Here is a 27,829-nt window from a genome sequence, read left to right as displayed (position 1 = left end):
TTAATCTTCCCGACGGTCCCCAGCGCCGGGACACCACTCTGGAGGTAGCTGTGCGCTTTACAAATGCTGGTATTTCATTTCACAAACCAAGTTTATCACACAAAACTAAACATTAACAATTATTAATGTTATTAAACCAAAATTAATTGGAAACAATTTTAAAAAGTTAGATTTTTTCAAGATCAAACCAATATTATTTTGATCCGTTGTCACTGGGCCCCTAAAAGGAGTGGGGCCCATATGCCCCTGCCTACTTTGTCTATTTGGTAATCCGTAACTGTTGCCAGTGCTTGTTTTAAAAGCTGGACAACTCCTTCCCAGCACAACTTCATCAAAGCTCTATCCTCAGATGATAAAAACAGATAGAGAACTTAAAGTGACATCACCACACGTTGAGCCCCTGCTGGCGCACAGGAAGTGACATCACAGAACGTTCAACTGTTGACCTTGTGCTGACGCCATCTGATTACTGGGACAACAACCCAGCTGAGAAGCCTAAGGACAGCTAAATGCAGATTGTTTAAATCACAGGCATTGCAGAAAGTTTTATGGGTGCTGGAGGGTTGCCTACAGAAGCAGATGGGGGACAATTGTTCCCCCGGGCTACCAGATCTAGGTACCTCTTTCTATTCCATTTGTGAGCCGCAGGGAGCTGTAAGAACCGGGTTCGAGTCTCGGCAACGACGCTCACCATCCTGTGACTCTGGGCAAATCACTTAATCTCCCCGTGCCTAACAAAAATAAATGTGTCCTCATGTAACGAAACTGGTGCTATGTAAAGCGCTCTGATACCCGATGTCTCGGGCATAGTTCGCGCTATATAAAACTCTAAAAAATAAAAAAGAAGTGCCCCGAAAGTCTGTCTGTCTTAGCACTGCACCTGATCATGAAGGCACTGTGTGGGTTTTCACTGGGACACTCCTGTGGGATTCCCATATTAAAGCAACACACAGCATCGTTTTCACCAAGTGGTTCTATTACTCAACATTTTATTGCAAATGTGTTTTGTTAATATGGGGACCTCGACTCATTCATCAGCCTTCAAACAGGCGAGAATAGTAAATTACATTTAAATCAATTCGATTAGAGCCACTGAGACTACCAAGAAAGTATACATTCAACTGGGGAGAGGTACAGAGTTCAGTCCTTTCTTCCCCAGTAATGATGGAAAAAGAAGTGGGTCTGATTCACAATACGTTTACACTCCCAAGGGGAACACATTGCATCATTTATAAGTACAAATTCAAGTTTGTGATTCACTGAATGTGGAGTTGCACCTGGAAATGGATTTAATCTCATGTAAAATTACATCAGGAAACAGAAAATTGTAAGTGTGACTAAATCTTGCAAAAAGGGCAGGTAGCGGACTATCCAAGGTGTACATTTCGGGACAAGGAAGGGGAACTCTCTCAAACTTCCAGACCTTTTGTAGGTAGGTTCCCATTGTGAAAACAGTTTTCCACTGTACTGCCGACAAGGTGAGGAGTAAACCAATTTTCATGTTCTGAAAAGAGAGGGGCCTTCCTCAAAATTGATGAGGGTGCAAATTAAGTGATTTTTCCAGAGGAAAATATGTTCTGTACCAGAAGGAAAATTGTTACATTTCTTCACATTTGCCACATTGGATAAATATGCAGGTGTAAAAGTGCTGATGGTAAGCTGCAACAGTCACAACTTCCCAGAAACACTACTTTCTGAATTCGAAGAAAACTAAGGGGCCGATCAGGATAGCGGTTTTTCCGCATCCTCGGGGCCGGCGGAAGCCACCGCCGGCCCCGAGGATGCGGAAAAAACGCAGCGGACTGACCAAGGACCCACCGCCACATTAGGATGGCTGGTGGGTCCTGGTTTCCGTCCGCAGCTTTTCCGCCGCGGTTGGCTTACAACCGCGGCGGAAAAGCTCTAATATGGTGACGGTGTCTCTCAGACACCGTCCACCATATTAGGATGGGCAGTGAATTATGCTTTTCCGCGGCGCGTTTCCCGCCGTGGAAAAGCATACGGAACTTCACTGCGGGGGCCCGTTGCGGGCCCCCTAGGTGAAGGGGGGGTGGGGGGTGCACATGGGGGTACCTATGGTACCCCCCTGCATTTGCATGCAGAAAGCGTCAGGCACCGCACGGTGCCTGCCTCTTTCTGCATGCAAAAGCAATGCGTGCATTTTGAACATTGCCGCGGGTGCAGCTTGAAGCTGCAACTGCCGCAATGTTAAAAATAGAGGATGTGACCGCCAGGGTGGCGGTCACATCCTAATTGCACAGGAGGGAACTCCGCATGCCATGCGGAGGTTCCCTCCTGCTCTGGGGTCGCGGACGGACGCAAGTCCGTCCGCGATCCTGATCGGCCCCTAAGTTTGCACCAGACCCAGGAGTAACACAAGGGGGGGGCACATTTCTGACTGTCTTTGCTAATCTGGACCTTAAGCCAACATTTGTCCAAGAGCAGAAACCTAGAGGAGAAAATTGTGCTCATCGCAGGGCCTGCAACTGCCAAAAAAACCTCAGAGCAACCAGAATCATAAGCTGCATGATTATGGTGGGGGGAGGGGCTTTTTTTAATTGTCTCTCTGAGGATGTTTTATCATGATGAGGTACAATTAATAAATATTATTTTGTTCTTTTCTTGAGTGTGTATTTATTTTGTGGGACAGTGGTGTCAGAAACTAAATTAAAAAAATGAACGGATTGGCTAGTAATATAAATAACAGCCAGGGCTGGCGTTAGAACTAGTGGCGTCCAGTGCGACAATGTTTATTGGCTCCCCTGTCCCAATGACCACCTCCGCCACGGATTCCCTCACTACCACCCTTTAACAGTGCCCCTCCAGTCTCCATAACCACTGTCTCTTAGATTAATTTCCTTTTATAGCGCCACACATACCAGTTTAAGATGTCAGAACACTTTACATCACACACGCATTGCACAGAGACAATCAATCCTCGGTATGCAAATCAGTATATAGGAAATGTTACATTAGACGGAGGCCTACAAGGAGTAGAAGGCACATTTCATCCATACTGGTAGGGAGTATTGTTTAAGAGAGATTGGACTGGAAAAGCAAAAATTCAGAATTTAAAACGGAACACCATTATTAGGGGTCTTTATTAATAAGAATTGATTTCTACCCAAATGAATCATTTTTGGACAATTAGGTGAATGAAAGACTAGCAAAAAACATATAGCTCTAATAAGTCCCTTACAGTTTGCATGCAGCTCTTTGATGGCAGTTAATAGCTCACTATCAGGATTTTAACGTATAAACTGCAAATAACAAAAGGATCTCTGACCAAAGCGGTAACCCATTGATCTATTTCTATTATATGCACTTTGTGTGAATGGGACACATTCTTTGCAGCTGGCATATTAACCCTCTGCACTATGATGAATCCAAACTTTCACTAGACAAAGCACCGGTCTCTCTCCAGGATGAACAATAATCACCGGGGTTGTCATTTTAATTGATGCGGGGAAATTGCTGGGACAATGTACACAGGATCAGGTGTTTTTAAAAACGATGACCATGGCTTCCCCACCCCAAGTCAGCGCCCGGTGTGATGACACTGATCCACCGCCCTAGAGCCGGCCCTGATAACAGCAACAGACATACTTCTATAGTCCACAGTATCCTCGCTAGTTGCCTAGGGACTGTCAATATAGGTAACAAATAAGACAGAAACTGCACACAACCGCTTCCGGTGCATTACCACAATGAGTCTTACAAGAGACACTTTAACGCACTGCCACTTCACATGCAAGTGACTTTACTTTTTATATTTGCTTTACTTAGATGATTTTCATAATATTTACTGAGCTTCAGATAGCACTTAGCAACGTAGGTAGTGGTTAGTTTGTAAAGAAAAAGTGCCAGGACTCTCATCTGGAGTCCACCACAGCTTGCACTACACATTGCCCCTGTCAGTGCTGCCAATGACAAAGTGTGACAATTCAGACTATTCCAATCGCTGAACACTATAAGAATGGCTTGAGCGGCAGGTATTAGTACTTTTTAATGTATATTGAATTAATAAACGAGTATTGGTGTGTTCATTTCAAAATTAGACAGACAGCACCACCTTATGGCAGACTGTCATAAGTGCCGGTGCTGACAATTAAGTGCCAGTACTGAGCACCCGGACAGCACCAGCTCAAGTTAAGCACTGGTTAAAACATAATATCGTAACAGCAATGAATCAAGGTAATACAGCAATTATTAGGGAAAAGCCATTAGGACTCCTCTTATCCCTTGCTGGTTGTCTTTTGAAACCACAATGCAGTTTGAGATTATGGCCCGATAGAGCGTGGCCCATTTACTTGTGTTTTTATGAAAGTGGTATACCACCTTAAAATCGACGGCAGAATATCAGGTTACTAGAGCGGAAAAATATTGTGAAGGAAAGCTTATGCAGCTAATTATAGGTTTACTTTATTTATATCCACCTATGTGTACCTTGCACTATCAGGGTACACAGATGTGAAGTTGAGAATAGCAAATCTATACTTACCCCTATGCACTTACCTTCTCAATAATCTGGTTCCCAGAAAAGTTTTTTGTTTATAAAACATAATGACGTGCTGGGAGGTTTCCCCAGCCATTGGAGGTCATTACTCATATTTTCTGTTTGGGGACACCAGGCTTTCCCTGGCAGCCCCAAACATGAAAACAATATTTCAGAACGTCCACTCTCAATAGGGCATACCATTTGACTGTCCCTTGACCAACCGCCCAATGGCATTCGGGCTATCAGGTAAGGGTTGCAACAGTGGAGCAAGCAGAGGGGGGAACGGCAAGTTTAATAAATAAGATATTTCACCATGCATGAGGCAAAGCCCTCAACCCTCCAAACTCAAGTAAGCCCTTTAGGTATCATATTAGTAACCTATGTGGGTGTACACTTGTACTCTGGCACCTGGAGAAATAGAAAACCAGACCCATATAAACCATGGCAGGAGGGGCTGACGAGAACTATAGTCTCTTTTATGTGGTCACGGACCTCCTTGGTGACTTGCACTATCTTTATATTAATGTAGTTGGGGAGTCTCATCTCATATTTGTACATAATTCAATGTAATACTTTGAAGCATAGAAGCTGTAATTGTTGCACACACAACCATCACTTCTTTACTGTTATATCCTACCAGCCACTCTTGACCAAATGCCTCAAGAGACCATTTACCATTCAGTCATTTTCTGAACTTTGAGAAATATGTTTTAAATTAGAGGTGGAGCGGGAGGACGTTCCAAAGGATGGAACCCTGAGATCTTCCTCAGAGGCACTTGCATTCCCGCACGTTCAATAGCCAGCACTTTCAGGGATGCCAGTCTTTGGTGTCTTGGAGGTCAGTAGTTCTGGATAATATTGATCAGGTGGGCTGGAGAAATACTATGCCCAACATTCCGGACAATGCAATCATTTTGAGTTCTGTTGACTGTTACATGGGCATAAAGAGTAAAGCTCACAGTGCTGACCGATATAGTCAGATTTGCCCATGTTAAGGGTGAGGCGTGGTGGTTTTGAAGACAGGATTTCAGCAATTCACCCTGGACCTCGCCACTGTGAATACAAGAGTCATCCATTACATGAGGGAGAAGAAGGAGATGCCACAGAGCAAATGCAAGTGATAAACAAACACTTTGACCATATTGTTAACTCTAGGGTTAAACAAATTATTTGGAACCAAACAGGAATCCAAGCTTTTGAACATTGACAGAAGGTTGAGAAGGTGGTCCCAAGTACTAGGAGCAGGAGGAACTGTGAGCAAGAACTCTGCTTTAGATGCTCTAAGACAAAATTGATTTGGTTCCCAAAAGATTAGATGTTCACCAGCCAAGGCTTGATTTCTTGTTGGTCTCTAGAATCATTATGCCTTCCAAGATGTAGTTGAGTATCATCTGCGTAATATAAAATCAGATGTGACAGAATCCAACGATGTGAGGCAGAGGAGACATGTATGAGGGAAGAATGCCATATGAGGCTCTTTGAATTTTATATAAACGTCAAAGGGGCAAGATTCCTTGTATTTAGAAACTGGCTGATGGCATGCCACATCCATATCCATGGGTGTAATGTTCAAAATACTCTTGAGGCAGTGATGAGAGCAGGCTTCAGACTGCAAAACAGCATCACTCTCAGTGCAGCAGTGTGCCGCGAGCTAGTGGTCCTACCTCATCCTCCTCTAAAAGGCAGCATTTTAGATCTTTGGTTTCACCTGCGCCAAAAGTGGAACCAGAATTTTCAATCACATAACATATCAAACAAAAGACAGGATTCTGGTGGAGGTTTTGGAGCAACTCATCAGAAACTCACACAGCTTGGTTGCAAGTGTCAAGGCAGGGATCCTTCAATACAACCTATCATGAGTCAAATTTTCAAACTAGGAGTTTTCTATTTGTTCAAACCCCTGTAGAGTGAGCTCCATTGAAGTCTATGGGTATAATCACATTTCAGGCAGACTCTCCCTTTCAAGGAATCAATCTGTACTAAATGCGCTACTAACTAGGTTTATAAAAAATGATGTAATAGGCATTTTTTGGGGCTTAACATATTTTGAGAGGACGTGAACCGAAGAAAACTTAGCTAATATATCACTAAGTAAAGATGTCATATTGCAGAGAAATCCTCACAAATATTCGGAGTCTTTGAATTTAAAATGCATGGCGAGCTTGAATTGCATGCCTCTTGCTATCATGTCTTGACTTTCCAAGAAATGTATAAACCCCAAATTATGGAAACAATTGTGATTAATCTAGCAGGTCATAAACCTAATATGACGCAATTCAAATATGAAGAAACCTCAAACCTGGTAGAAGCTGGGGAGTAGTTATATGCACAGGTGGTAAACAGACCCAGGGTCAATGTGACATCAGCCCAATAGCAGAATACCAAAAAGGCAGTTTCTCTTAGTGCACTGGCCTGTGTGTCACTCTCTTTGTAATTTTTGTCACTATAGTGGAAAGGAGTTATATTTAAAAACAAGCGCTGCCCCTGCTCACTTACGCAAGTTGAAGCTTAGGGATAATGATCTTTGTCGGTATTGCAATTTGGTCTCAGACACTCACCAACATATGTTTTTTGAATGCTTGTTACTACAATCCTTTTGGGATTGAGTTCAGAAACATTTATCACTAATCTTTGATATTCCATTGGAGCTCTCATTATCTATGATCTTATTGGGACAATGGGCTGCATTGACTCCTTTATCCCTGGATGATACGGATATGCAGCTATTAGGTCTCCTTATATCAATTGCTGTCAAAATTATTTTAATTGAGTGGAAATCCGTTAATCTCTTGTCTTATCATACTTTGTGGGCATGGGTATCATATCTTCGTGGGGCTCATACTTCTGTTGAAGAGAAGCATTGTACTCCTTCCATTTCTAATACTATTTGGAGTTCACTGGATAAATATATGAATTTGTCTTCTCAAAGGTTGGTAGCCCAATATCCTTTTGTCTCTATTTCTTAATTTATTTTCCTCACTGTAGCAGTTGTCCCCATCTATATCTATCTCTCGTCCTCTTTATCGTCCTTTCTTTCCTTGTTCTTTCTTATTTACCTTTTTCTATCTTTTCTTTTTCTCTTCTTTCTTTAATTTTGGTACTTTTCGCTTCTGAGCAATACAACTAATTTTTGGTATCAATCTAGTAGGAGCTATTGATTTTTTGGTTTCGCTTACCCAGGCTCTATGATATTCAAACTATATCATATGCTATTTATAATATATTGATCCTGTACTTCTTGTGACGTCATTATTTTTCTAATATGAACTCTATCTTTCAAAATGTATTTACTAAATTTTCACTTATTTATTGATCAATATGCTCTGTTGTAATGCATTTTCTTATAATTGTTTGAACTCATATATATATAATCTTTTTTTTTAAATAAGATATTGAACAAAAAAGAAAGAAAAAAAACAAGCCCTGGAAGAGGATTCGGAAGTGCTGGCTAATGATGGAAGGGCGCTGGAATCAAGCTTAAAACAGTGGAGATGAAAGAGGACTCCTGGGGCAAAGGGCATAAGAGAAAGGAAGTGTGGGGACAAAAAACACCCCCATAGAAAAAAAGTATTGCAAAGACCATCATACTTCTTGACTGTACTGTAGGCACATGGCTTCTTGTTCTCCCATCCTTGACACTTGGTTTGCCATATGGTGTCTCACGTTCCTAAAATTCTCCCTTAGCTCTCTACTTTTTTTTATCTAACAGAAGCACTTTTTTCCAAATATCCATAAAACATCATCAACCAGGTTGATTTAAATGTTCCACTTTAGATCCCATAAAACCATGGTTTATGTTTATATTCAATTTATGAAATACAGCAAATTAACCTGGCACACACATTTTGGTTTTGCAGAAAGGGTATGTTCACCAGATTAACTGTTTCTGGAGTATGTTTCTTCGAAATCTGGATCAGTTCACTTAAGCACTATTGCTGGGTGCAAGACACGCTACAGCTACCTTTAACAATAGTATGGTGAGTTTGATATGCATGACGTGAACACTGAATTATTCTTGCAAACAATTAAAAGAAAGAGAACCAGTAGGAGGCCAGTTTACGAAGAGGTTCTGTTGACATGGAATAGTCTTACCACTCTCCTAAGCCAAGAACAGTTGCCTTGTAACATCAAATTACATCATATTACATGAAACTCTTTCCATGACAAACTTTAGTGGACAATAAATAAATTAAAAAGCGCTCACTGAACACCTCTGTCAGTCTGTCATGAGGGCTATCAGAATATTCAGATAGTAATTCCTATTATTTTTATTATTATTATTCTTGTTGTTGTTATTGTTATTATTATTATTACTTTTGATAAGTTTACTGTTTATTAATATTAATATTAGTAGTAGAATTGTCAATGATAGCAATTGGAACAAATAATAATAGTAAAAGTAGTCAAATCAAATCAAATCAAATCAAATAATTTATATAGCGCACTACATACCCAGAGGGTCTCAAGGCGCTTGATGGGGTGGGGAATTACATGTCGAATATCCAGGTTTTCAGTTGCTTTCTGAATGCTAGATGGTTCTGAGTGAGGCGAAGGTGAGTGGGAAGTGAGTTCCAGGTTTTAGCTGCCAGGTAGGAGAAGAATCTTCCTCCCATATTGGTCTTGTTGATGCGAGGTACAGTGGCAAGGGCTTGGTTGGAGGAGCGAAGCTGGCGGAGGGGGGTGTAGAGGGAAAGTCGAGTGTTGAGGCATTCGGGTCCAAGTTCGTAGAGTGCTTTGTGTGCGTGGGTTAAGAGGCGGAATGTTATCCTCTTATTGACGGGGAGCCAGTGGAGGTCTTTCAGGTGACCAGATATGTGGTCGTTGCGCGGGATGTCTAGTATGAGTCTGGCTGATGCGTTCTGGATGCGTTGGAGTTTTTTCTGAAGTTTTGCGGTGGTGCCGGCGTACAGGGTGTTCCCGTAGTCTAGGCGACTCGTGACCAGTGCGTGGGTGACCATTTTTCTGGTTTCGGTTGGGATCCAGCGAAATGTTTTTTTGAGCATGCGAAGAATGTTGAAGCAAGATGATGAAACGGCGTTGACTTGTCTGTTCATCGAGAGAGAGGAGTCCAGGATGACTCCTAGGTTCCGTGCGTGGTCCGTCGGGATGGGTGCTTTTCCAAGGGCCTCTGGCCACCAAGAGTCGTCCCAGGCGGAGGGAGAGGTACCTAAGATAAGGACTTCTGTTTTGTCTGAGTTCAGTTTCAGACAGCTGAGCTTCATCCACTCTGCAACTTCTTTCATTCCTTCATGTAGGTTGGTTTTGGCGGTGGACGGGTCTTTGGTGAGTGAGAGGATCAGTTGAGTGTCATCAGCGTAGGAGATGATGTTGAGGTTGTGTTGGCGTGCGATGGTCGCAAGGGGGCTCATGTATACGTTGAAGAGGGTGGGGCTGAGTGAGGATCCTTGTGGAACTCCGCAAGTGACTTCAGTGGCCTCTGACTTGAATGGTGGGAGGCGGACTCTTTGAGTTCTTCCGGCAAGGAACGAGGAGATCCATTCCAGTGCTTTTCCTTGGATTCCGATGTTTCTGAGGCGTTGTAGGAGGGTGCTATGACAGACTGTGTCGAAGGCTGCGGAGAGGTCAAGGAGGATGAGGGCGACTGTGTCTCCATTGTCCAGTAGAGTACGAATGTCGTCTGTAGCTGCGATGAGGGCGGTCTCAGTGCTGTGTTTGGCTCGGAAGCCGGACTGTGAGGAGTCGAGGGATTTGTTGGTTTCGAGGAAGGAGGCGAGCTGGGTGTTGACAGCTTTCTCGATGACTTTGGTCGGGAAAGGTAGTAGCGAGATGGGGCGGTAGTTTTTGAGTTCGGTGGGGTCAGCTGTGGGTTTTTTCAGGAGGGCGCTGAGTTCGGCGTGTTTCCAGCTTTCCGGGAAGGTGGCGGAGTTGAAGGAGCAGTTGATGACGTTCCGGAGGTGAGGTGCTATGATGGAGTCTACTTTGTTGAAGATGTGGTGAGGGCATGGGTCTGTAGGGGAGCCAGAGTGAATGGTGTTCATCAGGCGGATGGTGTCCTCGGTGGAGATAGGAATCCAGTCGTTGAGGATGTTCGAGGGGGGTGAGGGTAGGGCAGAAGGTTGTGAGGGTTGGTCTCTGGGTTGGTTGTCGAAGCTGTTGTGGATGTCTGCGATTTTGTCGTGGAAGAACGAGGCTAGGGAGTCGCAAAGGGTTTGGGAGGGAGTGATGTCGTTGGAGTTGGCAGAGGGGTTGGTAAACTCTTTGACGATGTTGAATAGTTCCTTGCTGTTGTGGGCGTTGTTGTCTAGTCGGTCTTTAAGTGCAGCTTTCTTGGCAGTCCGGATCAGATGGTGGTGTGTGCGGGTGGCGTTTTTGAAGGCGTCCTTGGTGCTGGTGTTCGGGTCTTTTTTCCAGGCCTTCTCGAGGGAGCGACAGAGTTTCTTGGATTTCTTAAGATCATCGTTGAACCAGGGAGCGTTTTTGCGGTCTGGTTTGTTTTGACGTTTTTTCAGAGGTGCTAGGTTGTCGGCGCTGTTGGTTAGTCATTGAGTGAAGTTAATGGCTGCTTGGTTGGGGTTCGAAGAGTGGGCAGGGGGCTTTTGAAGAATCGAGGAGGAGATCTGGTCGATGGTGATTTTGTTCCAGTTTCTTCGTAGAGTGGGTTGAGGATGGTTGTGGGTTGTGGCCTTTTTGTAAACAAAGTGGACGCAGCTGTGGTCCGTCCATTGGAGAGCTGTGGTGTGACTGAAGGAGATATGTTTGCTGGAGGGGAAAATGGGGTCGAGTGTGTGGCCTGCGTGATGAGTGGGGGTGTTAACAAGTTGTTTGAGTCCAAGGTTGGCGAGGTTGTCCAGTAAGGTGGTGGTGTTGCTGTCGTTGCTCTTTTCTAAATGAAAATTGAGGTCTCCCAGTAGAATGTAGTCCTCGGAGGGGAGGGTGTGAGGGGTGATAAAGTCAGTGATGACTTCACTGAATTGTGCACGGGGTCCTGGTGGCCTGTAGAGGAGGGTACCTCTGAGAGTGGTCTTGGGGTCAGTGTGGATCTGGAAGTCAATCAATCAATCAATCAATGACATTTATAAAGCGCACTACATACCCGTAGGGTCTCAAGGCGCTGGGGGTGGGGGGGCCGCTACTGCTCGAACAGCCAGGTCTTCAGCTTCTTCCTGAAGGAGAGGTGGTCTTGGGTCAGGCGCAGGTCGGTCGGGAGGGAGTTCCAGGTCTTGGCGGCCAGGTAGGAGAAGGACCTTCCTCCTGTAGTCGCTCTTCGGATGCGGGGGACGGCGGCGAGGGCGTGGTTGGCTGATCGGAGGTGGCGTTTGGGAGCGTAGAAGTTGATTCGGCTGTTGAGGTAGCTCGGGCCTTGGTCGTGTAGGGCTTTGTGTGCGTGGGTGAGGAGGCGGAAGGTGATTCTTTTGTTGACGGGGAGCCAGTGAAGGTCTCTCAGATGTCCGGAGATGTGGCTGGTTCGTGGGATGTCGAGGATGAGTCTGGCTGAGGCGTTCTGGATCCGCTGGAGTCTCTTCTGGAGCTTGGCGGTGGTGCCGGCGTAGAGGGCGTTGCCGTAGTCCAGTCGGCTAGTGATGAGGGCCTGGGTGACGGTCTTCCTGGTCTCGGTGGGGATCCACCAGAAGATCTTCCGTAGCATGCGTAGGATGTTGAAGCACGCCGAGGAAACGTTGTTGACTTGCCTGGTCATGGAGAGGGAGGAGTCCAGGATGAAGCCCAGGTTGCGTGCATGGTCTGTCGGTTTGGGTGCGGTGCCCAGGGCGGGAGGCCACCAGGAGTCGTCCCAGGCGGAGGGTGAGGAGCCCAGGATGAGGACCTCCGTCTTGTCAGAGTTCAGTTTCAGGCGGCTGGTCGTCATCCACTCGGCTACCTCTTTCATCCCTTCGTGCAGGTTGGCTCTGGCGGCGGCGGGGTCGTTGGTCAGGGAGAGGATCAGCTGGGTGTCGTCGGCGTAGGAGATTATGTTGAGGTTGTGTTGGCGTGCGATGGCCGCGAGGGGGCTCATGTAGACGTTGAAGAGGGTGGGGCTCAGAGAGGATCCTTGAGGGACGCCGCAGATGACTTCGGTGGCTTCTGACTTGTACGGTGGTAGGCGGACTCTCTGTGTTCTTCCGTCGAGGAAGGAGATGATCCATTCCAGCGCCTTGTCCTGGATTCCGACGTTGCTGAGGGGCTGTACTAGGGTGCGGTGGCAGACAGTGTCGAATGCCGCGGAGAGGTCTAGGAGGATGAGGGCCGCTGTTTCTCCGTTGTCCATCAGGGCTCGGATGTCATCGGTGGCGGCGATGAGGGCGGTCTCGGTGCTGTGATTGGCTCGGAAGCCGGACTGTGAGGGGTCGAGGGATCCATTCGACTCGAGGAAGGCGGCCATCTGCTTGTTGACGGTCTTCTCGATGACTTTGGCTGGAAACGGGAGGAGCGAGATGGGGCAGTAATTCTTGAGTTCGGTGGGGTCCGCTGTGGGTTTCTTGAGTAGAGCGCTGAGTTCGGCGTGCTTCCAGCTCTCAGGGAAGGTGGCGGTGTCGAAGGATGTGTTGATGATGTCTCGCAGGTGGGGTGCGATGACAGCGTCAGCCTTGTTGAAGACGTGGTGAGGGCAGGGGTCGGTCGGTGATCCGGAGTGGATGGAGTTCATCGTGCGGATGGTGTCTTCGGTGCTGATCGGGGTCCAGGCGTGGAGGGTGGTGGTGGGGGGTGGTTGTTCGGTCTTGGTGTGCGTTGGTTGGTTGTTGAAGCTGTTGTGTATGTCCGCGATCTTGTTGTGGAAATATGAAGCGAGGGAGTTGCAGAGGTCTTGCGATGGGGTGAAGGTGTTCAGCGCTAGTGAGGTTGACGTCTGAGCTGGTTGAGATGCGGATGGAATTCTTATGGACGATGGCGATGCCTCCTCCTGTTTGCTTGGTGCAGTCTTTACGAATAATCTTGTATCCTTCCGGGATGGCAATGGTGATGTCTGGGGCCGAGGAGGCGTTCATCCATGTTTCTGTTAGGAAGGCGACGTCCGGAGAGATGGTATCTAGTAAATTCCAAAGGTCGATGGCGTGTCTGTGGACCGAGCGGGTGTTGAGCAGGATGCAATTAAGGTGGTTGGTGTCAGATTTCTGTTCGGTGTTCGTGGATGTGGAGTTGGTCTTGGTGCCGTCAATGCATGTGAAGGGTCCATGGGTGTGTCCCGGGGCGGCTTGAACGCAGGTGGGGAGGCGGCCGGGATTAAGGGCTAAGAGGGTGGAGGCGTCATATGTAGTGCGGGTGGGGTGGGTGGTACGGGGGCCAGGGGGTCTGGCGCAGGGCGCGATCTTGGCGCGGACGGGCGTAGACGGGCTTACCTTTGGCGCACCTTCGGCGCGGCCGCAGCGCGTGGACGCTGCGCGTTGGGACATCAGGCATAAATGAAGTTTGGAGGGGGCGGAGCGTGGGAGGGTCAGCTGGGAGGCGGGGTCTGGGAGGAGACACGGGTAAAAGTAAAAACAAACTGAAATGGCCGCCCGGTAAGAAATCGAAACTGGGGCACAGCCGGAGCTTCAGTCAATGTAAACTTGATACAAAGTAGACAAAGAAACGCTTCACCAACAATCACATCAGCCGCTATGCAGTTAATGACAATAAAGTAATGCGAGCAAAAACGATACCAAGCGCTCAGCCGCTATGCAGTTAATTACAGTAAAGCAATGCGAGCAATAACGATACCAAGCGCTGTGAAATGAGCTATGCGCTGTAACAGGGCGGCAGGCAGCAGGTATCAGGGCAGGCAAGGCAGGCAGCGAGGAGAAGGCTTCCGTTTTGCGAGCAGAGTGCTGGGGGAGCGACCGTAATGGAGGGAATCCAGACGGTCGTAATTGTAGTAAAAGTAGTAGTAATAACAATATTAATAATACACATAAACTGTAACATACACAAACTGAAACTTCTATCAAACTCTAACACACACAAACTGAACATTCTATAAAACTGTAACATATACAAACTGAAAATTCTATCAAACTGTAACACACAGGAACTGAACATTCTATCAAACTATAACATACACAGACTGAACATTCTATCAAACTCACATACACAATCTGAACATTCTATCAAACTGTAACATATACAAACTGAACATTCTATCAAACTGTAACACACAGGAACTGAACATTCTATCAAACTGTAATATACACAAATTGAACATTCTACCAAACTGTAACATACACAAACTGAACATTCTATCAAACTCACACACACAAACTGAACATTCTATCAAACTGTAACATACATAAATACATAAACTGAATATTCTCTCTTTTATGCTCACTGTATACATTTCTTGCTCATACAATTTTGCTCTTTAAAAGCAGAATAATGAATGAAAAGTGTTTCATTATCATGTTTCCCTCTCTGGGGTTTTTACAAGAAATATACGAGTTAACAACAGGAGGTCAAACACCATTGGCCAGAGATCACTGTCATGCCACAGACAATCTTATCCTGAATGCAGGCATGGTGGAAAGGCAAAATAACTGGCAACATATTCATCATAAAAAGTGGCAATGCTGCTATAGGCTTCATTGCCGATGCGCTGACCCTAATAATATATGGCCTTCTCTTCTTCACCAAGTTAATTATCAAAAAGCATGCTCCCACCCACTTTGCTAGCTTTGCATCAATATCCTGATTTGCAGCACAACACCCTAATTCAAAACATTCTTACTAAATTAATCTACTGGCAGCTGCAGCGGGGTGCTTGAAGAGCACTGCCCAGCTTGCAAATATCCCAGACCCTCACAGAAGCATTCAGGTGATCACAGGAATGAAATGAAATGAAATGAAAAAGGTTCTTAATAAAGCGCACTGTGACCAAACGGCTTCCTGGCGCTTGAGGTAGGAACTGAGGGAAAAAAGGGAGAAGCCAAAACTGTTTAGCAAGAGTACGCAATAGAAAACAGATGGGTTTTTAGGGCCTTGCGGAATTGAGAGTAGATGGTAATTGATCTGATTGACAGAGGGAGACTGTTCCAGAAAGTGGGACCCAAAACAGAAAATCTGGTGCCTCCAGTTTTGGATCTGCGAAACCGGGGTACATTGGAAAGGAACTGATTAGAGGAACGGAGGGAACGGTTGGGAGTATAGGGAGGGATGAGAGAGTTAATGAAGGCTGGGCCTATGCGGGCCCGAGCCATGAAGGCCAGGCAGCCCATCTTAAAGAGGGATCTCTGAGAGACAGGAAGCCAGTGAAGAGCTTTCAGAACGGGGGTAATGTGGGAAGACTTAGGGAGCTGGAGGATAAGGCGGGCGGCCTGATTCTGAACAGCCTGTAGACGGTGGAGTTCGTAAGCCTGAATGCCCACGTACAGGCTGTTCCCGTAATCGAGACGGGAAAGAATCATTGCCAGGATAATGAGCTTAAGGGCATCAGGAGAAAAGAAACTGGACACCTTTCGGATGATTCGGAGAGAAAGAAAACAGGAGGAAATAACCCAGCTGATCTTGCTATGCATAGAGAGGTCCCGGCTGACTTTAATATCCAAGGTCTTTGCCGAGGCCGCTGGTACAGGAGGGGGGCCAAAGGTGGGAGGCCAAAAAGCGGCTGACCAAGGGGAAGAGGAAGGGCCAGTCAGGACCAGCTCCGTCTTGTCCAGATTGAGCTTCAGTTGATTCCGATTCATCCAATCTGAAATAGTAACTAAAGTGGAGTGCAATTTGGGTAGGGAGTGCAAGGGAGAAGAAAGATCAAAAACAAGCTGGAGGTAATCCGCGTAGTTGTACACGGAGACCCCCATATTGAGGAGGGAAAGAATGAGGGGACGGATATAAAGGTTAAAAAGGAGAGGGGACAGGGAGGAACCTTGGGGGACTCCACAAGGAACCAAGCGGGTGGGGGCGGTGTGGCAGGAAAGATGCACTGCCTGAGTCCGGGCTTTGAGAAAGGAGGCGAGCCAAGAGAGGGCAGTGCCCCAAACGCCCGCTGCGCAGACACGGTCGAGAAGAATGGAATGGTCGACCGTGTCAAACGCAGCGGACAGATCAAGGAGCACCAAGGCCTGGGGCAAGTTAGAATCTGCCTTACTCTTTAGCTCGTCCAAGGAATAGAGTCACTGATTCCACACTGCAGGATCCGTCATTTATTATGGACCAAGCGATTCAGTAATAAATCCCGCAGCTGGTGCCCCACTCAGAACAAAGCTGCTTGAGCAACAAGTAGGCTTTCTGTTAACTAGCCCCAGTGTGTGGTTTACTTGAGTATTCTCAACATAGGGCCCGTATTCCAAGACCTGAACATGGTCCCCACAGCTTAGGACAATCCATCATACGTACAGGTTGACCAGGTACATCACATTAATACATGTCCGAGGCTGCTACTGGACAGTATGTAGAAGGAGGCCTCACCTGTCACCACACTGGGGATCTTGGAGAGAAAGCTCTTGACGGTGCGGATTGGTACCCCGCCTGCTTTATCATCCTGCATCCGGGTAATTATTTCTTCAATCTGGAAGAAGAAAGATGAAGATTAGTTTTTTTTCCCTATCCTTATTGAAATATCTCAATTTGCAAATACATTAGTGCACAACTTCACGGGTATTGTTACTGCAGTGCCCGGTGGCTTCATGTATCCCGGAACAGTAATGCATCCCTCCAGAGGCCACTGACCACCGCCTTTACGCATCACTATGGGGTCAATTTAACACGCTGTTGACTAAGATGTGTAAAGTTGTCAGTGTGCAATTTGTGCTGACATATTTGATTGTAGTTTACTGCTTTTGGGTATCCAGGTGCATTATCTTGAGATTTCTGCATAAAGGGGTCAAATCATAACGTATGCACACTTCTATATGTGCATTGAGGATTTATGCCAGTTCTAAACTCTACGCTTGTTTACTGCATGGATTACAAGTAAATGTGTAATTTCTTTTTTGCAGCTTAACATTTTCTTCATGGCTAATTTTGTCAAGGATTCTACTCTTTCAGTCACACATTATTTAAACCTAGTATCTGCTTCTATGAAAAGAGCTGTTGATTGTAAGTACACAGATGAGTTGTTAGCATACAGTGAATGCTTCGATCGAAAAAAAAGTTAAAAGTCATACATTAGTTTGAAAATTAAAATCTCTAATTTCTTTTATCCTTAAAAGGTGCAGAGGTGACAAAGAACACTTTGTTGCGGTGAACAGGAGGATGCAATTTAAATGCACTAAATGGGGGGGGGGGGTAAAATGGAGCAGGTCTCGGAGCTATCAGGGGACAAAATAAATTTAAAGGAAAGAAAGCAGTTTTTGGAGCTAGGGACATAAAATGAGGTCGCAGTGGGAACCTTTGTTTTAGAAAAAAACATTACAAAAACAATTTCAAATGTATTCTTTCAAAAGCCTATGAAACGTGAATACATTTCAAACGCAGTGCATAGCTTCATAGAACTTAAACAAATACTTCTGGTATACCGACAAGAAGGGGCCAATATCATTTATGAAACCGCACAATGTTTCTATGGAACTTTTTCTATAATCTCTAACTCACTTCCCCTAGAGGTTCAACTTGTGACCTTGTCCCAATCCTGCATTGGAAATTGTACAAATCCTTTGTTAGGTCTCGCCTGTCGATGCGCATGCGCATCGAGCAAGGCGAGAGTATTGCGAGTTATCCACTCTTTATCTACACTGCAAGGAATCGTGGCGATTCCTTGCAGTGCCCGTGACTTTTAAGGTCAATGCGCATGCGCATTAAGCTTATGCGCATGCGCATTGACCTTAAAAGTCACGGGCGCGTGCATGTCCGTCTTTGTTTACCCGCTCCGCCCCCTCCCGCCGTGTCGCCTTGCCTACTCTCTTCCACAGCCTCCCCCAGCTCCGCCCCCTCACTACTTGATTGCACGGCCGCTAGGCCGTGCCTCCCCTACTCTCCTCCCCCCTCCTCCTCTCCTCCCCTGCCTGCCTGCCGTGTCGCACCTCTCCCCTCTCCGCCCCCTCCCCCGTTCCGCCCCCTCCCCTTCCCGCCGTGTCGCATTTTTTGTAGCCTTGCGATCGTTGTACTTTTAGGCGCTTTACACCCAAATATCTGTTTTAACAGCTTCCTGAGAGAGCTTTGCGCCAATATTGGTGTCATATTGTAGTAATCCCGCACCTGTCGCAGTCCCTGGCAACTGGTATGTCATGCCTCGTTTCATTGTTGCATTGTTCATCGGCGGTGGTCGGGAGGAGGAGAGGCTTTGGTAACTTTAGTGCATCCGTTGTAACTACCCGAACACGGCTATGGTCATGAGCCTCTCGTTACACTGCGACTTTCCGGTAAGATTCTTTATACTCTCATTACCGACTGGTTCGTTTAAGTCAGCCGCTTGTCATTACACGCGGTTTAACTTCACGAGTAATTTGCGCATGAACCGGATTTTGTTCTACGCACTTTTCCAGATACTGTAACCTGCCAACGGGCAGATTATAGTATGCCCATGCACCCTTCACTCGATTTTCAATCGGATTCACTCACCACCTTCTTTTTTACTAACTGGACTCTTATATAAGCACTTTTCCTGGGCACACGTTAAGCTTCATCAACACCGTCAGTTCCAGCCATAATATGGTGTATCTGCACATTTTCCACCCGAGCTTGCACTAGGGATCATATCCCTTTCCTATCTGAGAATCACGGTTAAGCATGACGCCATTTACACTATTAGATGCACTTCTCCCCATGAACCTTCTTCTTACATATTTATGTGGTTGAGCTCCCTACCTGAATACCTGCCGCTAGGCCGTGCCTCCCCTACTCTCCTCCCCCCTCCTCCTCCTACTCTCCTCCCCTGCCTGCCTGCCTGCCGTGTCGCACCTCTCCCCTCTCCGCCCCCTCCCCTGCCCTGCCCGTAGAATAATATATCCTGACAAAACGTGCAATCAATCATTGTACCCTACAATACATAATTACGTCTACAGTATATCTTAACACCAATAAGTAGTTTTAAAGCTAGTACAGTGTTTGCGCAAATACGCAAAACCAATGTAAACATGCAATCGGACAGCTAATCAACTCAAAGCAAATTAGTGCGTTTAGGCAGTACTAAGTGAAACATCCTGAGAGAAGGTGTAAACAATATTTTACCCCGACATTCACATGTTTACCAATATAATGTAAAATAAACTGAAACGCACGCCACCGCCGACTCCTATTCAGCTGAGAGTTCAAACGAGACCAAATTAATACCATTTTAACTGTATGCCGGCAAACTAGCACATTAATTTTAAATCGACAGATATCATCCATGCGGAATCAGTTCTTTTTAATGCTGACCGCCGTACACATTTCTGCCAATTAACGTCAATACTACAGCACCTCAACCCACGCCACCCCCCAAAAAATCTTCTGAATGGATCCCAGTGTCTGTATCAATCGGGCTACTATAACAATACTACCGTCAGCGGACAATAAAATTGTAATATAACAGTCATTTATTAAAATTATGAGAATCATCCGAAGTGGTCACTGCATTTGAATCTTGCCCTTCCTCGCTTCTTATTTCATTCAGTCTAAGAACATTCAGTCACACTGATCTGCAAATGTTCTTCGACTGGGGTTTTCATTACCCGTCCTAATTGAGCACTCAACCACCCACCTAGCATGGGCAGACACGTATATTTACTCTGTATTTCTGCGCATTTACTTAGGGGGCCACCACCTCTCCTCAACTTACACGACCGCCTGTGATTTCAGCTTAACAATTCCGTCGTGTGTTGATCTGTTTTACTTTTAACGGATGTATAATTTTAGAACTTCCGGGTCGAATATCAACCGATTGAAAGGCTTTACAAGTGCGTGGCGGAGTCTAGGAATAGGCGGTACCACCAATGTGTAAGACGGCCTGTGATTTGAGTATTGTTGACACCTCAGCCAATCCTGATCCAGCCCACAGAATTCTAAAGCGATATTCGGCTGTGAGGGAGGCTTTGGCTGTCATATGCATGTACTCTTTTGACAGACGGCGCACACTTTTGGCTGCTGCTACCCCTGTTCCATGGGTTCAGGCTGGACAGGTGCCAGTCATACGGGTCACGGCCAGTGTGGCATTTCGCTAAGGGACATGCGGCATTTCTAACACGTAGTAAAAATAGGTATTCCGTTAGTTTTGTGACATTGGTTCTATTTGAACTCTGCTTCTAACTTGATTACTCCCCTGACATGTCAGGCCACGTGCCGTTACCCTCAACCCCTCACCCACCCTCAACCCCTCACCCTCAACCCCTCACCCTCAACCCCTCACCCTCAACCCCTCACCCTCAACCCCTCACCCTCACCCACACTCACCCACACTCACCCACCCTCACCCACACTCACCCACACTCACCCACACTCACCCACACTCACCCACACTCACCCACACTCACCCACACTCACCCACACTCACCCACACTCACCCTCACTCACCCACACTCACCCACACTCACCCACACTCACCCTCACTCACCTTCACCCTCACTCACCCCCACTCACCCTCACTCACCCTCAACCCCTCACCCTCACTCACCCTCAACCCCTCACCCTCACTCACCCTCAACCCCTCACCCTCACTCACCCTCAACCCCTCACCCTCACTCACCCTCAACCCCTCACCCTCAATCCCTCACCCTCACCCACACTCACCCCCACTCACACTCACCCTCACTCACACTCACCCACCCTCACTCACCCTCACTCACCCTCACTCACACTCACCCACCCTCACTCACCCTCACACCCACCCTCACCCTCACTCACCCTCACACTCACCCTCACCCTCACTCACCCTCACTCACCCTCAACCTCATGCTAAAGATTTACAAAAAAACCCATTAACAATTCTAAAAGCACTAACTCTAATGCTGCGAGACCTATTGCATTTCTAATGCTTGTTTTTAATTAGTACCTCATCTGGTATGATGAATCCAAGCACATACATAGGTACTCGAGCATTTAGCTTTAACACAACTCCCACACCTGTCCCTCCATGAACCCCGATATTGTGCTGCTCAAAATTCACGTAGAGTGCATCACTTGAGGGGTCTGCATCTTCGATTAACTTGACACACTCACAATCTCTTATTAGAACAAGTTCTATGCCCAAGCGCCTAGAACTATCCTAGCACCTTAGTTGGCGCTAGGGACCAGCTGATAATGCATTCGTTGACAAGGTTACTGCCTTAGAGTGATTTGGAACCTTTTCTGCTCGTACTAATTTTGTGATTATGGGCCGCTGATGTATATATTTAGTACGTTTTCATTCATATGTACCAAAAATAAAACATATGTTTCATGTATGTGAGCAATCATGCCTATTCGTATTGTTAGAGACTGTTAGGGCCTAGCGTGTGCTCTATAGAACCTGCAATCCTATGACACCTGGGCCCTGGCCATGCAACTCTTGAGTACCTCCACAGACTGGTCAATCGACCCATGTTAACCTGTGCAAAAGCACCCTGGCTTAATAAAAACATGCATTTTTGCTGTTTTGGCTCTTGATTCACACTAGGCTGCAAATACATGTGGAATAACACAAGGCAGAGGTAATCAGACTTTGCAAGCACAGTAAAAGTGGAACTTGAAGACAACTCCTTCTGATGGGTTAGCACAAAGAGGCACAAATGAGCCTGGATTAATCCTAACTCATTAATCCAGATAATCCTAAAAGGGACTTGTCCATAACTTTTTATCTCAGCTTCTCTTGATGGTCAGCGAAGATACAGACTTGATCCAGTCTCCATCAAGGCCCTACAGCAGACCTCACTCAACGCACAAGGTCCACTTGTCTTGTAACAGAGGTATGATATTGACAACAGGGCTCACTCCTGTGCACAACGTTTTTGGTGCAGACTCTGGAGGCCTGGAGTAGTTGAGTCTCCTTGCACGGCTAGGGTAGATGAGTCCTTAAGGCGGAATGGCGTAGGCGGCTCATGCTTTGGGGAAGAAATGGCATGGCAATAGAAGGGCATTTTCTAAAGCTATCATTGAGGACACCACTAACAATCTAACTAGATTCCTCCAATCAAAAGGGAAGCCGAGCTCCACTGAGATTCCTTCTAAACTAGCTATGCAAACAGGATGACCATGTAACACTACGAGACGACGAGTCGCGCCTGTGATTGGTTTTCGGTCCAGCACCACCTTGATGTTCCTTTAATCTTGTCCTTTAGGCCTTGTACACTCCACTTCTTGCACATGCTAGGCTGCCTCAAAATGACATACCATTAATCTGTCCCGGCACTGCCATTTTTTAAGGCAGTAACATTTTATGATCCCCAATTACTGGCATAATTTTATGATTCCCAATTAGTGGCCTCCAATTATTTTGAGACGTTTCCCAGTGTTGGTTCTCCTATACTTAGCTTTTTTCAGCAGTGTGAAATAAGTTTTCCTGCGCAGTAGGACAATTTTGACTGTAATCATCCAGAGCTAAGCTGGAAAATGTATGTAGACTTTATATGTACAAGACCACCCTGCGCAAATTCTATGCAAAATAGCAGGATTGTCCTCTGCTGGTTTCTCTTTAGAAGAGTTTTTTTTTTTGCTGTGTAAAATTTCATTGAGCAGAAAAAAGAACCTTCACTTTTTTCTACAAAGCACATGTTATGCAAAATAACTTTTTCTATTGGGAAATAATTACAGGGCTGCTTAAAATGTTGCAAAGTCATAATTTTTTATCATAAGTGGTAAAGTGAAAAAATTTACCACTGTTGCAGGGTTATAAAGTTTTTTCAGACAACATTGGGAGCACATTCATCAAACTAATTACCGGTTGCAAACGAGCCGCTTCACAGAAACGGCCCATTTGCGACTGGTAATTAGCCTTTTGGGATGCATCAAGCCCAAAGCCATTCGCAAAATAGGTAATTGCAAAATTTGTGATCACCTATTTTGCCAATGCAGTTAGGGAATCGCAATTCGCTATTAGGAAATGTGCAGGAATCGTATTTTTTTTGCGAAACCTACAGGCATTGGCATTTGCCATTCCTTTATAGCGATTCCTTAATAATCGCTATCAAGGAATAGTAATTGCTTAGCTTGATGCATGTGCCCCTGGGACTGTTAAAAAAAACTTGAACATCTCCCTTTTTGTACCCTAGAATATTTTCCCCTCTTACAGCAGATAATTACCAGCAGCTAGCACCCCTTGAGATTTACTGGTGTGTATCAAGCTGTAGCTAGGGGGGAAATCAACCCACACATCTCCATGCCCCATACTGGCCGCTTCATCATCTTTACCCCCACCATTACGCTGTCTTTGGTTATAGTGATTCGACCCCTCCCACTTCCCCCATCACTGTCTTTGAACGAGGAGTCTGGTTAAGGTGCACTCACATACCTGAAGGTTAGGAGAAAACAAGCTTTTTTTGGGAAACACCTCAGACGAGTAAAATTGAGAGATAGTTCGATGTTTCTTCAACCTTGAGGATTGTAAGAGCATGGATTTTGCACTTCATAGGGTATGACTATCCCCTGAGGGAATGAGTTTTTGGGTACGGTATCTCAGGGAGCCCCAATGCATGGTTTTGTAGTGTAGTGTTAAAAGTAACCCTGGGCGGTGAACTCTGCTCCGCTTTATGCGGAGATCGGGGAGTTCCGAAAAACTCTGCTTCGGGTTGTGGAATTTTGTTCCTTGCTCACGTTCGTCAACGTCAAGTTGGTGACCGCGAGTGAGGAAAATCAACCTCCCGGCGAGATTTTTCTTCATTCGCGATCGCCAACATCAAGTTGGCGAGCGTGGAAAATCAACATCCCGGCAAGATTTCTCAACACGGGAGGGTCAGGTTTCTCATTGCGAGTGGTCACGTATGCTCGCGACAGCTCGTGTTGAGAAACTGCCCGTTCATGTTGAGAAAGCTGCTGCTCGAGTAAAAATCTACTTGAGCGGCAGAAAAGGAAAGCAGGGACCGCTTGCATAGTGCATGGTGCCGTTTGCAGTGATTGCACAGTGCGGGCAAGCATCCGGCACTGTGCAATCACCGCAAACTGCATTTTTCCATTATACTCCGCCGCTCGCGTAGCTCTGCGTAGTGCGGCAGAGTTTTTTAGGCTCTTCGCGTAAGTGCAGCGTAGTGCAACTCTGTGAACTCCACCCAGCGTTAGTCAAAAGCACTTCAAGTTTCTATGTGGAGCGAATAAAGATTCGCCAGGCTGGATTGATGTTTTCAAAGTGGGCCACTGCAGCTTGCTTGTACCCATTGCCCAATCTAGCGCAGCCAATGACAGCACCAACAGAACTGCTTCCCATTAATGGTGCAGAGTACTGGAAACCACTGGCTCAAATTAGGCATTGATTGTTGATCAATGCTGCGGTCCTAACTGCTGAAACTGCCAATTAGAATCTGTAACAAATGGTGTCCTACATCGACTTGAACACATCAGGCTGTTTCTCAAAGTCCTATTAATTGGTTTGCTTTGGTGTCAATCAACACAATTGACTTTGTCTAAAGATCTGTAAGAAGTGGGGGGAAGAGCCAATACCCCTTCCTGATCCTATCTGATGATCTGTAATAAATGGTCTATTACAATGCCAAGAAGCATCCCTCCTGGAGCCTGAGAGTCTGTAATAAGGTCTGTAATACTGTATCTGTTAGAGGGCCAATCAACACTGTTGGCTATTTCTAAAGGTGTGTAACAATTGGTGCAATAGTGTCAATAAACATCACTGGTTGTAGCTCAAGGTCTGAAACAAAGAAACTGTGGCAGTGACGTCAGACATCCTGGCTACATTGGATGGGCTGTAGAATCTCTCCAGGGGTGATTCCACGCTTAGCGTTAGTTTATAAATGTGTTGTCTAAGGGGTGACAATAACTTCTACTGTGCAACTGTGTCAGTTGTATTTGCATGCATTGGTTAAGCATACTACTAGTCTAAAGGGGTCTAAAGCAGCCACGGTCTGTGCAGGTAACAGCGGTGGGGCGGTGGAGCATGTAAGGGGGGGGATTTCAAGGCACGATGCAGAGGTAAAATTAAATTAATAATTAATTTGCCCATGGCAACGTCCCTCAAAATCCCCCCCTACACTGCCCCACCGTTGTGACCTGCACGGACCGTGGCTGGTGTAAAGGCTATGCGTGGTAACAGTGCATGTGTTGTAACACATATGTGGTAAACACTATGGGCCTCATTTATGAGCAGTGACTCATCACTTCTCAGTGCGCCCTCCTTGCGACATGATTGATGCGTCATATTTACTGTATGACGCATCATGTCGCAAGGAGTTACAGATACGTCAGTATTTCTGACGTATCTGTATGGCCAAATGTGACGCATTGCTGGAATGTGTCACAAAAGTGACGCAACTCCAGCAATGTGTCCTTTCAAATGGGGCAAGCCCCATGTTCAATGTGGCTGCGTCAGTCTTACGCCTGCTGTGAGGCAGGCGTAAAATGTTGACGCATTTGCGTCCTAGAAGTGGCGCAGTGAAATCTTATAGATTTCATAGTGTCATTTCTATGACCCTTTCTTGCGTCAGAACGCCCCCCCTGCATATATTATACCTGGTGCAGGTATAATGTGGTGCAGGGGTTTACAAAGTGACGCATCTACCTAGATGCGTCACTTTGTAAATATGGTGCAACAAGGCACATTTTTTATGCCGCTGGTGCGTCACAAAAAGTGACCCACCGGCGGCGTGTCGTGGGTATCTGGTTGCTGGGTGGCCTTTGAAATTCGAAGCAGGATCATTTGTGCACCTTAGAAGTAAACAGGTTGAAAACTGGTGTTAATATGAATCTCTGTTTCTACAGGTAAACACCGTGAAGAGTTTCCACCGCTGTAGCGGACAAGTCAATGTGGAAAACACGAAAATTACACGGGGCTAAAAATCTCATTATTTTCATGAGCCGCAGCGTACATTTCACTGCCTTAACAGCTGCGAAAGAAGGCAACTTTAATTTGATGCGACATGTGGAGCCTTTTAATGAATTTGAAAAAAAATGTGCACTGCAAACATGTTTTGTTTGTGTAAAGTGAGCACATTGCACTCATAGTCTGGTTATTGTCTCAACAATTTCACATGTTCAAGCTGAAGGAGGCCAACAATGTTTTTGTCTGCTTTAATCCGTTTACTGCGGCCCCGATTTTCCCGCAGTGCAGCACTTCCGCAAAACAGGCAGGGCCACGTCGGCCATTGGCCGACGGCAGCACTGGGGAGGTAGTGCTGCCGTCGGCTAATGGCCGACGGCAGCAAGGAAGGGGTTAATGAATTTGTTCAACCTTTCATGGAGATATATAGCTGTCTGTAGTAAGGTATAAAAATGTAGGAGTTATAGTAACATTTTATGTATCATGTCTTTGTGTTCCCAAAAATGAGTTCAATTTTAGTTCACATTAATAAATAACAAGCAAAATCTGTGATGAAAATTAAAAATGAATAGAAAAGAATCAAGAGTGTATGAAATAAAAAACAACAACATGGCTATGGAAGAAAAGAAACAACACTTTCTTTTGTAGAGAGCAGGAATATTTTCTGGTCTGAAAGTTCAACAAATATATTATTGGATTCACAGCTAATGTAAAGATAGTCCCCCTTGTAGGACTTCACTTAGTAAAGATATTTTCACTTTACTTCAACATTTCCAGTTCCTCTGTCACAGAAGTTTGTTTGTTCACTATGTTCCTTCAGTCACTCCTGGCATGGCTCGTGGGTGGGGGAGCGGGCTCGGGGGTTCGCGCGGGGATGGGGGGGGGTAGCGTGGTGAGGGGGATAAAAAAAGTAAAACCTACCTTTCTGCCAGTCCAGGTCTCGTGTCTTACTGCTCCTGCTCTCCTGCCTCCGTCAGGAACAGGAAACAGGCAGCCACCCTCCCCTCCCCTAAGCCAAGCTGATAGGTCGGGACACCGCCCAGCCAGGGGCTGTAGGGGATGGCATGTTTTCCATGTAGGCTGCAATGCAGCCTGCATGGAGAAGATCAGAGTGTGCATGGCTGATTTGGACGGCCCAAGAGCGCCAACCAAAACAGTCTTGCGCACTCAGGAGTGGGCAAACCAGTCCTGCCCAGGCAGCTCCGCCCACCCGCCTGCCCACAATGCAGAAAGAAACATAAAATGGTAATAACCAAAAGAAGCTGTGAGAAAGCAGTGGGGTGATGCTCCTTCGCCCTAGTGGAGGAGCCGCCCGATCAAATTATGCGTAATGTTCTGTATCTACCGACCACCCAGCTGAATGTCTGCACTATACAGTGAGTAAATAAACTGCATCGTGGAAGAATCAGTCTTTAGCTGCAAACCTCAGAAAAGAGAACACCAATAGCCACAAATTGTAGAATTTCAGAATCCTAAATTAAATATAATTTAATTTATACATTTTTCGGTTGTATTTTGCACCGTAGGGTTAGGTCCATGGAGCAAACCAGGAGGCAAAAAATAATAAGGCATCAGCAATAACTGTGTTCAACACAGATACA

General features: G+C 46.0%; 1 protein-coding gene across 1 annotated transcript in view; it reads right to left on the bottom strand.

The window, feature by feature from the left end:
• The window catches only part of RGS6 (regulator of G protein signaling 6), a 1,185,454-nt gene that overhangs the window by 571,374 nt on the left and 586,251 nt on the right, over positions 1-27,829 (bottom strand). Inside the window, exon 3 of the mRNA XM_086937058.1 lies at positions 16,829-16,928. Coding sequence (XP_086793184.1) covers positions 16,829-16,928 — 100 coding nt within the window. The remainder of the gene's footprint in view (positions 1-16,828; positions 16,929-27,829) is intronic.

Source organism: Lissotriton vulgaris, chromosome 9 (assembly GCF_964263255.1).
Source record: "Lissotriton vulgaris chromosome 9, aLisVul1.2, whole genome shotgun sequence".
In the NCBI taxonomy this organism is placed as follows: domain Eukaryota; kingdom Metazoa; phylum Chordata; class Amphibia; order Caudata; family Salamandridae; genus Lissotriton; species Lissotriton vulgaris.
The sequence above is the reverse complement of the archived record's forward strand: the minus strand, read 5'-3'. Positions and strand labels throughout refer to the sequence as shown.